The following is a 15,939-nucleotide window of genomic DNA, read 5'->3' on the forward strand; positions in this document are numbered from 1 at the left end:
AAAGCACTGAGAGGGAAAAGTGCTCTGCATACCTTGCATAGGAGGGGCTGTCAGCAAAGGTGGCATATGGTGTGGATGGCCACAGGGAGAAACCATGTTGGATGCAGGTGCTGGCCCTTGCTGAAGAGAAGGACCAAGACTTGGCTGTATTTGTCGCAATCCCTTGAGGTAGTAACAATCCTTGTCCTCATGTCCACATTTTTCACAGAAGTGGCAATAAGCCCGAAGGGGACAGTCCTGTGGAGGATGTCCAGGAGAGCGACAAGAGCTGCACCATACCATAGCTTTAGTCTCCTGCTGAGACCGAAGCTCTTCTAGTTCTCTCTTTATTTGATCCAAAGCCTCAAGGTGCGATGGTTTCTCTTGTCTCAGAGAGATTGATTTCTCTTCTTGGAGGGCGCGTTGTAGTTTGAGGGCTTCGAGTTCCCTGCGCAAGGAAGTCAAAGGATCAGCAGGACTACCTTCTGAGAACACAGAGGGAGTATCTATGTGAGGAGAGTTATTGAACAGCTTCCTAGCCCCCTCTATTCTACTAGCAACTGCGATGAATTCCTCCAGAGTGACGTCAGGTCGGAGGCTCTCCCGGAGTTTTTGCTGAGAGGTTTTTGGAAGAGCCTTCTCCACCCATTTCTTAACCATGAATTCACCGGGTTGTTGGGGAAGCTTGGCAACCAGAGACTTGGTTTTGGTCATAAGCTCTGCAAAAGTCTCCTCTGGCTGGAGCACCATGTTGGCCAACTCATCCAACACTTTCTCTTGGTAGTCGCTCGGCCTGAAAGCTGCACAGAACTGTTGTCTTAAGTCTGCCCAAGTTGCAAAATAATTCTCTGCAAACTGGCTGTACCATTTGTCTGCTAAGCCGTCCAAGGTGGATGGAAAGAGTACCAGATAAGCATCATCCCTGTTAAGACCACGTCCTCTACAGAGAGATACGAACTTGCGTGCATGGTCGTCCGCATCTTCCAAGGAGAGTCCTTTGAAGGTGGAGAACTTGATGTTTACCTTGGCGTTGCAACACACTAGCCAACGCCTCCATGGCCCCTTGTTGAGCCTGTTGCTCAATAGCCTGCTGTAGCAGAATAGGAGAGAGCTTTAATGGAGAAGGTGATCTGGAAGATGTGGAACCGGATGAAGAAATAGGGAATGAAGAAATGGGGAGGTATGGTTGATGAGGTTAATGGACTTCTACTAGATACCACAGGGCGTCTTCTGTTATAGTGCTTCAGAGGGCTCAGTAGTGCGCTTTGACACTCAACTGACCGCCTTGTATGTGTCATGCAGTGAACAACACAGGTCTAACACAGAACAAGTCAGGATAGTGACTAGACCACCTGGTCCAGGACCAGTGACTAGACCACCTAGCTGGCAGGACGAGGAGGGTTGGACCAGGGCGAGGACCAGACCAGGACCAAAGACCAAGGACCAGGGACAAGGACTAGGACATGGACCAGGGCAAGAGAGGACCAAACTTGCAGACTATCTACACAGTGTAAGCAAGTGTGAGGAGCCAGGTAACAACCGATTAGCTTCACGATTTTATCTCCACAAGAGTGAGACTTCCTTTGAGGTCCCACCGTGATCGCCAAAATGAGAGCACCTGTAGCGCAGATAATGTGTCGTGCTCTCTATAGTGGGTGGTCCTCAGTGCAATGTGTGTGACAATCTCACTCAAACAGACTGAACAGAAAGGAAACAATAGACGTCAACAGAGCTCGCAAAGACACAACAGCAGACCAAAACATATGACTCGACTATCTCAAAGACTGATACAGCCTCTGGCGTGGCAGCGCACTCAGCTCCAGCCCAGGACTCACAGGTACAATGGGGGTGTCGAGGCTCAGATGTGCCGGGATGGTGCAGACGTGCTCTGTGTAAAGACCCACTCTAGACGACTTAGTACAAGATAATCTGACCAAACGCTACTACTCATATATATCACCATAAAGAGCCACCAACGGCTCATAAATGTCAGCCATGTGGTGACCTGGCCACGAGGTCCACTAGACCACCGTCGGTAGGCACCCTGCCACGTGTCACTCCCGAGACCAGAGGGTCCGTCCAATGTGAACCAGACCAAGTGTAACCAACTATCCAACTGTCCAACTGTCTGTCCTGTGAAGTGACATTGTAGCCCTGCTACAAGGCCGAACTCAACCTATGAGACAAAATCGATGTACAACTGTCAATGCCCTCTGGGTGACCAGAAAAAGAACAAAATATAACATGAAATAAAATAAAATAGGACTAAACTAGTAGGATAGGAGTGATGAGTGGAGTGGGGTGGGAGATGGAGCACTAACACTAAGGGTATGTGAAATATATGCGTAGGGGTGTACAAGAATGCAATGCAAACTAGCTAGCTCCATCCAGTCCCATAATGAGGATGTAATATGTGATACATAGGCGATGGAGGCAAAGTAAAAATCCCCTGTAGCATGATCTCTGGATGTAGATGTAAATGAGCGATCTGCTCCTGGATACGGCGCTGATGACGAGCCCGAATCTCTGTAATCTCCCTCTCATGTAGTACAGGTGTCTGGTAACCAGATGCTCTCGGTCTCCAGCTCTCGGTCTCCGTCTCCGTCTCCGTCTGGCTCGGAGGAGAATTGACACCCGATGGGGTCCCAACCAACCCTCTCAAGGGCCCCCCACACCATTGCCGATGTGCTATTAGCTTTTGACTGCGTAAATGGATTGTACACACATGCAATACCTCAAGTGCAGACTCTACTTACTCAAATGAGGAATGTCATCTCAGTAACTCTTCAAGATGAAGCACCTTTGGGGCTGATTTGATGCACCTTTGGATCCTTTTCGATGTGGGATTGCGGATGGCCACCAAGGGGTATATTTGGGGCTGATTTGCGTCCCCAACGTGAGAGGAATGAAGGGCTGAAAACGCAGATCTCAATAATGCCGATGATGGACAGCAATGGGAGCACTCGATGAGGCGTGGGAATGGCCGAGGAGAAGCTCAATGGGGTGCGGAAGTACCGAATGACAATGGGAAAATCGGCGAGGACAGGTCCAATCCGTTCCGGCGAGGGGAAGGGGATGAAATCTCAAAACGCAGGTTGATCTGCTGAATTTTCCAAGCGGTAGGGCTGTAGAGGAAAAACGCTAGGGCTGATGGCAAATCTGATGCTGGTGCTGATCTCGAGCAAAACACCAAGATACACTGCTACAAAACGCTAGTGCCTATCTCACACTACCTACTCGGATGCAAATCGATGGCCCAAGCTACTCCCTTTATAGGTTGGATTTGCAGGTTATAAACTCCTTAAGGCTTAGGTAGAGAAAAACCTCTGTCAAATTCTTATAAAATAAATCATAAAAATGAAATATTAATAAGTTTGACCAAGGCTAAGTTTTTGGGTGAAACTGTCACACATCTATCGATCCAGGAATTCGATTGACACGGGGAATAACTTATTGGATTCCTCTAACCTAAAACTACATGCACAACATGTCAGATGCTCACAAAAGTATAACCGCATTTGTCAAAACACTTATACGATCCATTTATGCAAGAGGGTTCCAAAACTAGAAAACCTAATCTAATGGACTCGTCGGGACATGCAGCCTTGCGAACAGGCTCACAAAATTGCCGGTACTAATCCTCCTAGGATTCTAGACACTCCTATCTAGGGATAGGTGGAAACTGGCTCTGGAAGTCGATGAAGCATGTCCACATGGCACACAAAGCCATGTGCACGTGATAGTCTACTAGGCGTAGGCATTGGGGAGTGTTCACATAGTAAAGCATCGGTATCCAAGACTAGATAGTTCTAGGCATGCGAAGCACCTCTTATTCAATAGTTCCCACATTATAAATAAGTGACATTTATGCAAGTCGTGGGTTTTTTAGACCTAAAGCCAATGTTCGACCCCATTTATCGAGCCTAGAAAGGTAACCCAAGGGGTCACCACTTGGATCATCAAGTAGTACCATCAGTACCCTAGGGGAGCAAACACCCTTGGCGTTTTTGTCAGCCTTAGCCATGGCAATCCACACCTCATGCAATAGATCCTCTAGCCTTTTTCAGCATTCTCGGGTTGCAATACTAGATCAGACCTAGTGACAGCAGATTTCAGCCCTATAATCAGCCAACGTTTTCATGTCCTAGAAAAGCACAGCATATCAGCCAGCATTTTCAAATTTCAACCCTTTTCCATCATCATCATCGTCATCATCATCAGCACCCTCGACATCGGCAATAGCAGATCAGGACATAGCCTCGTCTTCAATTGCAAATCTCTGCAGTTTTGTAGCAAGCTACAATGTCACTTTCACAGGACACACAGTTAGTACAGTTGGTCTGGTCTGGTTCACACTGGACGGACTCTCTGGGCTGGGCAGTGATACGTGGCAGGATATGGACGGTGATCTAGTGGACATCGTGGCCACTCTCTGGGCTGGGCAGTGACACGTGGCAGGATACGGACGGTGGTCTAGTGGACATCGTGGCCAGGTCACCACCCTCAGTTTGGAGAGAGACGTAGATGGCTGACATTTATGAGCCGTTGGTGGCTCGTTATGGTGGGACATATGAGTAGTAGTTGTTGGGTCATGTTTATCATCTTCTGGATATATGGTCCTGCGTCGTCGTCTAGAGTAGCGAGTCTATACACACAGCACATCTGCACCATCCCTGCACATCTAAGCCTCGACACCCCCATTGTACCTGTGAGTTATGGATTGGAGCTGAGTGTGCTGCCACGCTAGAATCTGTATTAGTTCTTTGAGATAGTTAGATCCTATGTTCTAGTCTGCTGTTGTCTCTCTGTGTGATCAGTCATTATCTATTGTTCCTTTGTTTTCAGTCTGTTTTGAGTGAGATTGTCACGCACACTGGTTTCAGGAGCACCCACTATAGAGAGCACGATACACTATCCGCGCTACAAGTTCCACTAGCGTTTTGCATTTTCAGCCCTTAGCCTCGCAATTCCAAGCACATACAGCAAGATCCCGTCAGCATCTCAGCATCTAGGACCATTGTATCATCATTTGTGCAATCTAAAGCAAATACCTAAGTAGCGATAGAGAGAGGGGCCCTTGGAGGGGGGTTTGGAGCTCCATCCAGGGTTGATCTCCTTTCTCTCTCTTCACTCACAGAACTTTCACTCAGTGTCTCTCCTCTCTCTAGTCTATTGCACACATCTCTCAAGGAGTAAAAGGAACTCTCTCTCATGAACTAAAAGGAGCCTTGAGTACGTGCTTAGCACTCATCCTGACCATAAATCATTTATGTTGCACACTGCATCTCTACTCCTCGTTGTCAAAGTCTCCATCATGAACTTTCTCTTGTTGTACTTCTTCATCATGGACCGAGTTAACATCAGAATAACTCCTCTCCATTGTGTGAGAGAGCTTAGGCATGTGACGAGGCTAGGTCGAGGTGGATGGAGCGAAACCGTCAAATCAGCCCACTGCAGCCGAAATCAGCCCTAAATGAGTGGAAAACAGCAAACCATCTCTTTTCATCACAAAATTTCAGCACCAAAAACTCACACAGATTACCAATCTGATTCGAGAGCACGCTGTGGCTCTAATACCATGCCAAAGGCGCCGCGGAAGACTGCGAGGGTGAATCGGGTGATGAGCTCATCTGCAACTGTGAGCAAACCTCCTCTCAGGACCCCAAAAACACATTAGCCACACCTACTAGTAGTTTTATTTCTTTTATATGAGGAAGATAAAAGTGGAGCTAAAGCCTTGACACAAGAACATGTTGCATCATGTACGCCCACATTGGGTAATTGTCCCCATCCAATCTATCCTCAACAACAAATATCTTGAAGCTCAGCTCATCATTGATATGCCTAAACATACAAGGGGAGCTGAATATATAGGCCCAAACCCCGAGTAAAATGTGTGAAATCACATAAGCGACAAACTACCCACATTTTATAGGGAAAACTACAGAACACTAGAGACTCTGACCCCCGAGACCCTAGGAACAAGGATCCCACCTCATGCCAACCTATCAAGTGGGCAAAGGCAACACCGAGGAACGCACCACCGAGAAAGTACGTCTACCTCGGGCACAACCACAAAACAACCAACTCCCTAATTTGCTCCTGGGAGACACTGGAGCCACCACTGAACAGGATTCTGGTTGAAACTTTAACACCTCAATGTGCTTTGTGCAAGAATGAACATTGGGTTTCTCACAAATTTCAAATGCGCTCTGATTGTTAGTAAAGATAATGGTGGCAGACTACCTTTCAACACCCAAATTATTCACATTAGGCAAGCGAGCCGAATGCACTCAATTGTAGCTACTTCACGACTAAATGTGTCCACAATAGGATGCTTCTTGATCAACTATAATATGTATGAGTTACCAAGCAGGAAGCAAAAACCACTTGTCAACACAAAAGTGTCATAACAACTAGCTCAACCTAGGTTAAGAAACATGTAAATCTCCCAATAATGATCCCCCTCTCCCCCCGTGGGATGAAAAAACCTCAAGATGTAACTCAAGTAGCGAAAGATCATTTGAATAGTTTGCCAATGCTTAGACCCTATGCTATGCATAAATCTCCAAGTGTGGGCTGTCCTAAGAACACAATCATGTAACAACTCCGCATGCTCTAATAAGATATGAAAAGCATTCATAGTGCTCCTCACTCAATACCTTCCCTATACATTGCATCAAACCCACTTTGCTCTAAAGATGTGTACATCTCCGCTAGCTTCCCAACAACATCAACCCATCCAATTAAAAAATGAAAATAAATTTTAAAAAATAAAAATAAAAAATTGCCTCTATTTCGGTCAATTCCTTCATAAGCTACTCCTTTATGGCCGTTAGTCCACCTCCTTGATTTCCCCTTCTTCCTTTTCATCTATTTTGAGGACGGCCACCTCTTCCTCAAAATTGCCTATTACCTCCTAAGGGCTTTGTTCTCTTCTTGGAGTGCAGAAAGACGTGTCTAGAGTGCCACTATGTAAGGTGCAGCGGATGTGAATGTTGAACTTTGCTCAAGATGAGTGCTCTGAACCATGCTCAAGGGTTCCTTTTACTTACGGAAGGGAGAGCCTTCTGTTTCTCTAGTGAGAGAGTGCAAATGATCACAAACAAAGTGGGTAAACACTGTGCATGAAGGTACTGAAACTGAGAGATAGAGAGAGAAGAATACGACACCAGAATGTTGTCAATCCCTCCTCCAAAGGCCCTACTCTCTATGGCGAGAGCGGTCTACTATTGATTGCACAAATCTCTACAATGCTATAGACTTGCCGACGATGTCGACGACGACGAGGACGACAACGAGACGGGCTGAAAACTGGAAACGCTAAGGGCTGAAATCTACAAATCTTGTATCTGCTGAATTCTGACTCTATGTCGATGACGACGGCGATGACGACGATGCGCTGAAAACGTAGATGCTGAAATCTGCGAATAGCGGGCTGAATCTGCAAACGGTGGCTGATATGACCGTGTGGTGAGGATCTATTGCGGCAAGGTGAGACCTGTGAGGTTTGGGAGACTATTCTGCGGTGTCTATATGCTGAAAACTGAAAATGTTGAAGCTAATGGTACTTCTGTCGCGTAGAATCTGCAAAACGCTGGTGTAGGTCTGCAAATGCAAAACGCTAGGCTAGGTCTGCTCGTGCAAAAACGATAGGCCTGTTCTGTTGTTTCTGGTAACGCTAGGGCTGATCTGTCGCGGGAGAAACGATGCGGTGTTGTGTGCAACCAAAGGATATGCATCTACTCTAACTGTCTGGACATGCACGATCTGCGAACAGACTCACAAAAGTGCCAGAACACTTCCTAAGCTAGGCTAACTGAACCCTTGTCATGAAGTAGCTTGTCCATGTCACATAGGGTTAAATGTGCACGTGACATACTAAGTGCAAGTAGAGCATACACTCTACCTCATTGAATTTGGAGATTGCGGTCTTCTTGGCCTCCTTGATGAGGGGTCTCATTGCTGCTTCAAGTGTGTCGAGCTTCTCTTGCACGAATGATGCCATCCTCCTCTTAAGACATGTAGTCATAGGTGTGACCATTTCAATAGTTTTTTTTTTTTTTTTTGGGAGTAGGGGGCTGCCACATTTGACAAAAGGCACGTGCATGGTTTACGGACTCGCTTTTCCAGGTTGGTGTCCTGATGGGCATATGTACTCGTGATGGGAACAAATGGAGTTGCAGCCCCTACTGTGACTCAGAGATCGGGATATGTCATCAACACATAGCATAATGTGAACTAGAGTACCTTCAAGATCCATGCCTGCGCCTCCTACACAAAGAATGTACTCTCATGTCTCATCGATGTAGAGGCCAAACAGAGTAGGTGAGAGTGGGCACCCTTGCTGCACACCAATAGTGCTAGCATGGGCTCTAAAGTGCTTCTTGGGTATCATAATGGCCTGTCATCTGCTCGTAAAAAAGTAGATCCCCCAAATCATCATCATGAAAATGCCAAGCCTAGTCAGCTCCATCCTGTCGTAATCGGAGGGTGTAGTATGGTGTACATACAGGGATCTTTTTCTGAGAGCTCGCCATAGGTCAGCTGTCTAGCTCTGATACCCAGAATTGTATATCTGTGTATATGTGATGGTCTATAGCCAGGTGAAATAAAAAGTTTATTTATGTCTCAAAAAAAGATCAAATACTAAAGGTAACAATTGCTAACATGTGAACATATAAGTGAACCAGTAGGTCCAGCTGGTGGGAAATCCATAGGGGGGGGAGAGAGAGAGAGCATATGCTTTTTGCTCAGTGCCCCTTCTTTGCTTCTTTTTCAATTGTTGATGAATAGGGTTGACCAAACTCAACACCACTTAAATGTAGGACAAAAGTATGCAAGTCAATAGAAAGTTAGCCACCGCAACAAATGCACTGCAGGTCTTCGCGCACTTGCACTTGCCTCGGCATCTGAGTATGCATTCTCTCGTCTCTTGCCGTCATGTATTCAATAATAGAATTGGGCATTTTAATGTCTTTATTCTATCGTCTAAGGACCAATCTTCATTCATGTGGTTATACTCATGAACTTCCTATCCTTGAGTTCATTACTTGCTCTGGCTGTTACAAAAATAGTATGTTCTAATCACCGATCTTGATGACGAATCAAGAATACCCATATGGTGGTTTACTAATCCGTCTTCCCTCACAAAATATTCCCTTCAGAGTGCTGGAGTCATCCATCCAATGACGTACCAAAATTACACAAGAAAATTCCATTTGCAATCATATGGTCATCTATATGATCACACACCCAGAATACTCTTTCCAACTCTTGATGGATTTTACAGTTATTGTATTGTGCACAAATATAAAATGAGTATAGTAAAAAACAGCTAAATAGTCACAGCAACTGCAATTACCGGCCATCTTCTTTTCGAGGTACTTTGGCCTCCCACACAAAGCCAGAGGAAGAAAACAGTTCTCGGATCTTCTCTTCTGTAATATTAAATGGAAGATTTCGGATGATAACTCTCGATTTCTTTGGTTTTGATCCCTACACTTCAAGTGCTAAAAAATTAAGAAATGTTGAAATCAAGTCTAAAAAGCAAGAGTACAGAAGCCCACAGAAGGTACCTCTCCTCCTAGTTGGCGAGCCCAGACAATCCCATTGTCTACAGACTTGTGATGAAGTTCCGCTACTGCTTGAGAAGCTGATTTGACGGATTTAAATACCACTGCAGCAGCACCAGCTTTACAACCATCTTTTTCAAGGCCTACAATATTTAAGGTGTAATCATTAATACGGGTGTTGCAGAAGCACAGCATATTTCCTGAAAGACACGTCATAAAACTGAAACACAAAGTCACCAACAAACAATTATTTAGAAAAGAAAAACGCTGTTAGGCACAGCCCGGGGGGGGGGGGGGGGGAGGTTCAGTCATGTGCATCGTTATCTGCAGCCCACACTAAAGCAAAGAGGAGACCAGTCTTTCATCTACCTACACCTGTACGGCTAAAACTCTCTAGCCTGAGCATAGAGGATCTCTCATTGAGGCAGAGAATAAAGGGTATTTAAACTATTCCATACATACTTGCTCTTTGGCTCCCCACTGTGACATAGGTTTTCAACCTTTTTACCTTGACATGATTTCCCGACATGTCCAAGACTTGAGTGTTGCACTGCCTTGCCTTAAGACAACTGTCCTCATGTCAATTTTCGTTACAAGATGACTCACCTACACATGCTAACTCACAATTTGGCTGTCCTCATGTGTATCCTATTCTTAGCCAAGAATTACTTAATTTCATGCAAACGTTAAGGGGATTGTAGCCCAGCTACAGTGCTGGTGTTCTGGTGCTCATTCGACAGATGGATGACCAACCTCGAAAATACAAATGGCAGTTGGCCTAGTCTCCAGTCCTAGTCTGCACTCATGGACTGATGAGTCTAGACAACTTGGTGGACTTGGACCAGTGGGCATACTCACTGGCTGGTGGACCTCACTATTGATGAGCGCTTTGGCTGTGAGATGGGGCAAGTGGTCACCGTGACATCGCCTGGCCATACCACCCTCCACTTTGGCGCGAGATAGGCAAGTGGTAGCCATGACATCGCCTGGGCATACCACCCTCCACACACTCAGTTTATCCAACCTGTTGAGCTATTTTTTTGTATATATGATGGATGTTATCAATTGTACTTTGCTATTAGTGGCTAAGTCTAGAATTTGCAAACGTGTGGAGTCTAATCCTACACAGCCTCACTGCACATCCCCTTCACTGTTGAGCCTAGGCATACCCTCCATGTTGCCCAACAGTTGTGGATTCTTATGTACTGTTATTAGGTATCCTCTACAGCAAAGGAATCTCCTTGAACAAAAGAAATGGTATCCAGCACACCTGATTCATAAACAAGATGTCTCCCAGGCCCTAGCAACCTCTAGCAAGGAAACAAAGAAAGATGTGAGTCCCTTAGGGCCAAGTGGCCCATGAGACCCAAACAAGACACCTGATGATGATATCTCTTAAATTCCTTAAACAGACTAAGTCCCAAGCTATTAAGAAAAGGGAAAGCTCCTGAGCTACAGGCTACTCTATGAAGCTAGATCTACAACTAGCATGCTGTAAGAGTAATCTCTGCTCCACACAGTATCCTCATCGGCGGTTGCCTTCAGAATGAGAACCAGCTTGTGTACCTCAAATCTGTGAGTAACTCTATAACGTCCAGTGTATGCCTCTTTATTTTCGGCGAGCAAGATCACATAACCAAGTATAGGTCTCCAAAACAGGTACACAAACACTACAGGATCCTCATATCCCCTCCTGCGCCAACCAGCAAGCCCTGATGTGTGATCATCCCAAGGACAAAATCCTCCTGGATTCCACAAATCCCAGACCAAAGCTTCCAAGGAAAGCCATAGACGTGCTCTTTGCAGTCCCAAGTTGAGTGGTCATGAAGTCTATGGCTCAACCATGATCTCCTCCTGATCCTTGCCATATACTCAAGGAAAGGTTTGGGAGACTAATGCGCAAAAGCTTGAGGCCCGATGAAGACCCCCAAAAGGACGCCCCCCCAAAGCCATGACCTCCACTCAGGCGAACATCAGCTAGAAATCTCCGGGTTTGTATGGCAAAGTTTGCCCCTGAGAGCAACATATCCTTTAGACATCTATTATCGTGTGCAGTATAAGACAACCCTGAGGCTCTCCCTATGTCTGCACAGCTCAAGCAAAAACAACCCTAGGCATCTCTGATTCTGATATCTCATGACTCTAGTCAGTAGTCCAAAGCCCTCTCTGAATAGACAATGAAAGCGGCCTCGTATCTCATAGTACACAGGACAATGCCATATGTGATGTAACTCTGTCTTTGGCTCTATACGACACAATTATCAAATCCTTGCCTCTGCTTGTACTCTCCTAATCTGCCAGTCTCAATCTCTAACTAATGCAAGGATGTACGCATATGACCAATAGCACATCGTATTCCATGGGATAAATGAGTGTCCATATAGGCAGGTTTGATCACATATCCTCTGTGAGTTGGACAAGATGCTCTCTATAGAAATCACTTCGTGCCCAACTCCTATGTCGGCTGTATCCATGTGCTCCTGGTATCTAGCTGAATCAAATCCTAACATATGAGTCTAGTGATCTCTATCCGTGTGAGAGGTAGGGAGGGTGCATCCAAGGAGTACTGGAATAGAGGCAGTCTATCCATGCTGAAATTATGTGACTGAAACCATGATGTCATCTGCCCATACCAGCATGTTGTATCCCCTGTAGCGCTAGCTGTCGGGATGACTCAAGGGCTAGCCGAGCATATTTGTCTCTTGTGAGGTCCCATAAACTATGCATGAAGGATACTCATCTAGTAAGTGCCTTGCCCACGAGAGGGGGGGCAGCTAGCTCGGCTCGAATATTCTCAAATGGCACTGAGGCCTTAGCCCGAATCATCCCAGAAATCATAAAGACTAAAGGCCTCTCCATGCATCTCCATCCATCAGTGCTACTAGATCTGCCATGGTGGTCCACTGAGGGTCCCTATATCTGAACTCCATAAAGCATAGCTGAAGCCACGAGAGTGTCAAGAAGCCAGAGCTTTGCTCAAGGCTCCTGAATTGAACTTGCGAACACATCCTCTCCAACCCTCCCAAGGCTGCATAAGCTCTTGTCACTCTAGGCTCTGTTGCTCTCCTCAATGAAAACACCGGTCCATTGAAGACTACCCCAAGATAGGAGAGATGATACTTATTGACCCGATACCTCCATAGGAGTGATGACTGGTGGGGGAGAATGCCCATGGAAGAGTCGACATGCCTTGCCTGAGTCCTCGCTCAAAAACAGCTCGTATAAATCCTGCTCTAATCAAGCTAGAAACACCCTCTTTTTCTGTCACAACAAACACCGAGAAGCAATCCGTGAATGCTTGGCCAATCCCATATCATCGACATCCCACTCTCTCAACATTTCCTCTAAGGTATCATAGAAAGTTGTCTGAGAGTGGCCCGTCTTGGCATTAAAGTCTCCCAGACGAATGATGTCTCCAACCCTAGAAAACTCCCAAATGTCCTCATCCAATATCATGTGGGGTGACTGCCCCTTGGGTGATGCATAACGAGATGTGCTGGGTGCAAAAGAGCATATTGCAATGTAGAGTGGCCTCCCTGTCTCCGCTCTCACTCTAACCCAAATATATCTAGCATGCACATCTCTCCGAACAATACGAATGAGGGGCTGAAGCTCCTCCCTCAGTAAGACTACCACACACCCACGTTCTCTATGCATTGATCTCACCTACTGTCTACAAGTAGTCTCCCAACGGTATCCCATCACTCAAGGTAATGCACCACTAGGAGTCTGATGCGTCTCCGAGTAAAAAATAATCTCTTCCCTTGAAGATATCTTCAAACGCGCCTACATCTAGCTTCATTGATCCATTACAATTCTATGCAGGCATTTTAAGGTTGGTCCCATAGGTCTCGCACCGTCATGTGGTGCATCTTTCCAAAAGCACTACTCTCCCTCCTCTGTAGAAAGCCATTTTCCCTTTTTCCCTTGCTGCCTTGATCGCTGGCATCAGCTCTTGCATGTGTGCTACTTGCGTTAAGAGTAAGGTCGTCCTCACTCAAAAATACCCCGGTTTGCTTGAGTGTTGCTTCTTCAGGAACTCCTTCCTAGCTTCCAACGTAGGGAAGCGTATAATGAGTGCTCTTTCCTTGGAACTTCCTTTCTCATCACTTTCCTTCTTTCCCACTCTCCAAGCACCTGTGTGTGGATCCAAAAATGCCCATGCGCTGGAAGAGTTCTTTCACTTCTTCTTCTACTTTTTCCAATGTCTTTGAGACCTGTAGCACGCACATGAAGGGCTATACTCTTCCTCTTTTGCTCCTCCTAAATTGTCATATTGATGATAGTGGATGTCGATGTGCTTATCTTTTCCTTTCTTTCCGCCCTTGATCCACTTTTCAACTTTATCAACCTTCTCTTGTGTTTTTAATAGGTGCTCCACTTCCTCCACTTGGAAAGGTTCACCTGCTCCTTTATCATTGAGGGTTGATTTTCTCCCTCCTTTTCAGGGGTACTTTTACAAGCTGCAAGTTCTCCCTTAAGTGCTTCGATCAATGCATCCTTTTCATTTATGTGTTCTTCCACATTTGATTTCAAGGAATCAAAATCTGTGAGTGTATCCTCTAATCTTTTTGGCATCACACATTCCATTGCATTCACTTATGCCCTCACTATAGTTTGCATTTCGACCTTCAATGATGTGAAAATCTCGTCACGCTTACCAAGCATCTGTTTGTCCAACTCTTTCCTCATATCTACATACATAGCTTTTTTGTAAGTCTCCGCATTTGCATATATCTCTTTTTCAATGTCACCCCTCAAAAGGCTCAGATCCGCCTTAATCATCACAAGTACCTTCTAGTACATTAAGTCATCTTTGACTCTAGAAAGGTTATGCTCTCACAGAACCTGGCAATAGTGTGCTCTCTCAAATCCTCCGCCTAAATGTCAATTTCAATTTAGGAGGGGTTTCATAAATATTGTCATCCCCGACGTCGACTGATTGGTCCATCCTTAGGCACCTCGTGTGAGGCTTCGCATAGAGTTCAATTCCTTGCAGAGAGACCTTCACTTCGCTGCCTACCAGAGGGGTCTTCACATCACTGTAGCAGGTGAAGAGAGAGGCCCTTCACTTCCCACGTTGCCCACACTTCGCACTACAGAGAGGCCCTCCCTCACTTCGCGCTGCGCGCGCGCACACACACACACACACACACACACACACAGATGTGATGAAATGTTATATTAAACGTCTTCAAAAGGCCAAAATGACCAATGAGACCAAACTGATACAATCCTTGTGGATCTAATCCAATGTCTCGGAACACAAATAAAATGACGTAAAGTGAAAGACTAAAACTAAAAGATTCAAATCGTCAGCCTAAAAATCATCATCATCATCATCCATGCCCGAGGATGCCCGGCATCGGCCGTTGTCCGAGAAAGCATTTCATCAGTCGCTAGAGAGCTTCGTCAATGTCCGCCTCTACATCCTGCTCTAGTCGAGCCAAAAATGCCCTCTTCTTCCGTTGCACTAGGTGTCGAAAGGCAATCCGTGACTGTCTATGAGTGATGCCCCCCAAAAGCACCTCCCTCTGAAGCCTAGCTTTCGTCTCGCGGCACTCCTCATCATACCAACTTTTCTGGGGCATGTTCCAAGAACGTCGTCTCTGCTCAAGCTGGGTGTGTGGGTATGCCTTTGCTGCTGCATCATGGAATGCCTGTGTCAGTACAATAGTAAGCTTCTCCAGAGGTCGCCCTAGCTCCTACGTGCACAAAGAGTCCGTCTCTCGTGTAAAGGTGTAGCGAGTAGAGGCTGCTATCCGTGGTATGTGTGCTACACTAAACTCGAAAGAGATTGTCATCGACACAAGGGCATGATCTATTGCTGCACCAATAGGTCTTGGTCCAACTGTGAGGTCCTGGATACTAGAGATAAAGCTCGGTTGTGCCATGACATAACCCACTATGCTGGGTCCATGTCTGTGTGGAAAGCATGTAAAACCTCCCGCGATGGGAAATCTTTGTAGGCCATTCAAAATGGCCAATCCATGTGCAGTCCCCATGTCTATCAAGTGTCGTCCATACTCAGAATGCTCATATAGGCCCATCTCTGCAACATCCAGCTCCCGCAGCATCTCCTCTTAAGTATCATAAAATATTGTCTGATGATGGACAGTCCTAGCATTGAAGGTCCTCAGGATGATAATGTCACCATCCCTGGAGAACTCCCATATGTCATCATCCAAAATAGAAAAGGGGACTGTCCTCTAGGCGTGCATATACTGACGTACTCGGAGGAAAGTAGCAAATAGCAATGTAGAGGTATCTAATTGTCTCTGCCCTCAATCTCACCCACATGTACCTAGCCTGCTCATCCCTGCGGGCTATATGTATCAATGGTTGCAACTCCTCCCTGAATAAAACTGCCACTCCCCTTGAGCCC

At 45.9% G+C, this 15,939-nt stretch overlaps 1 protein-coding gene across 2 annotated transcripts in view; it reads right to left on the minus strand.

Annotated features, from left to right (window-relative positions):
• The window catches only part of LOC147462369 (RNA-binding (RRM/RBD/RNP motifs) family protein), a 108,870-nt gene that overhangs the window by 60,584 nt on the left and 32,347 nt on the right, over positions 1-15,939 (minus strand). For both annotated transcript variants that reach the window (XM_086483716.1, XM_086483714.1), the window contains exons 9-10: positions 9,558-9,697; positions 9,344-9,477 (exon numbers count right to left, since the gene is read on the minus strand). In XM_086483716.1, the coding sequence (XP_086339842.1) occupies positions 9,344-9,477; positions 9,558-9,697 (274 nt within the window). The remainder of the gene's footprint in view (positions 1-9,343; positions 9,478-9,557; positions 9,698-15,939) is intronic.

This window comes from Adiantum capillus-veneris, chromosome 2 (assembly GCF_014529385.1).
Source record: "Adiantum capillus-veneris isolate H3 chromosome 2, ASM1452938v2, whole genome shotgun sequence".
NCBI lineage: Eukaryota > Viridiplantae > Streptophyta > Polypodiopsida > Polypodiales > Pteridaceae > Adiantum > Adiantum capillus-veneris.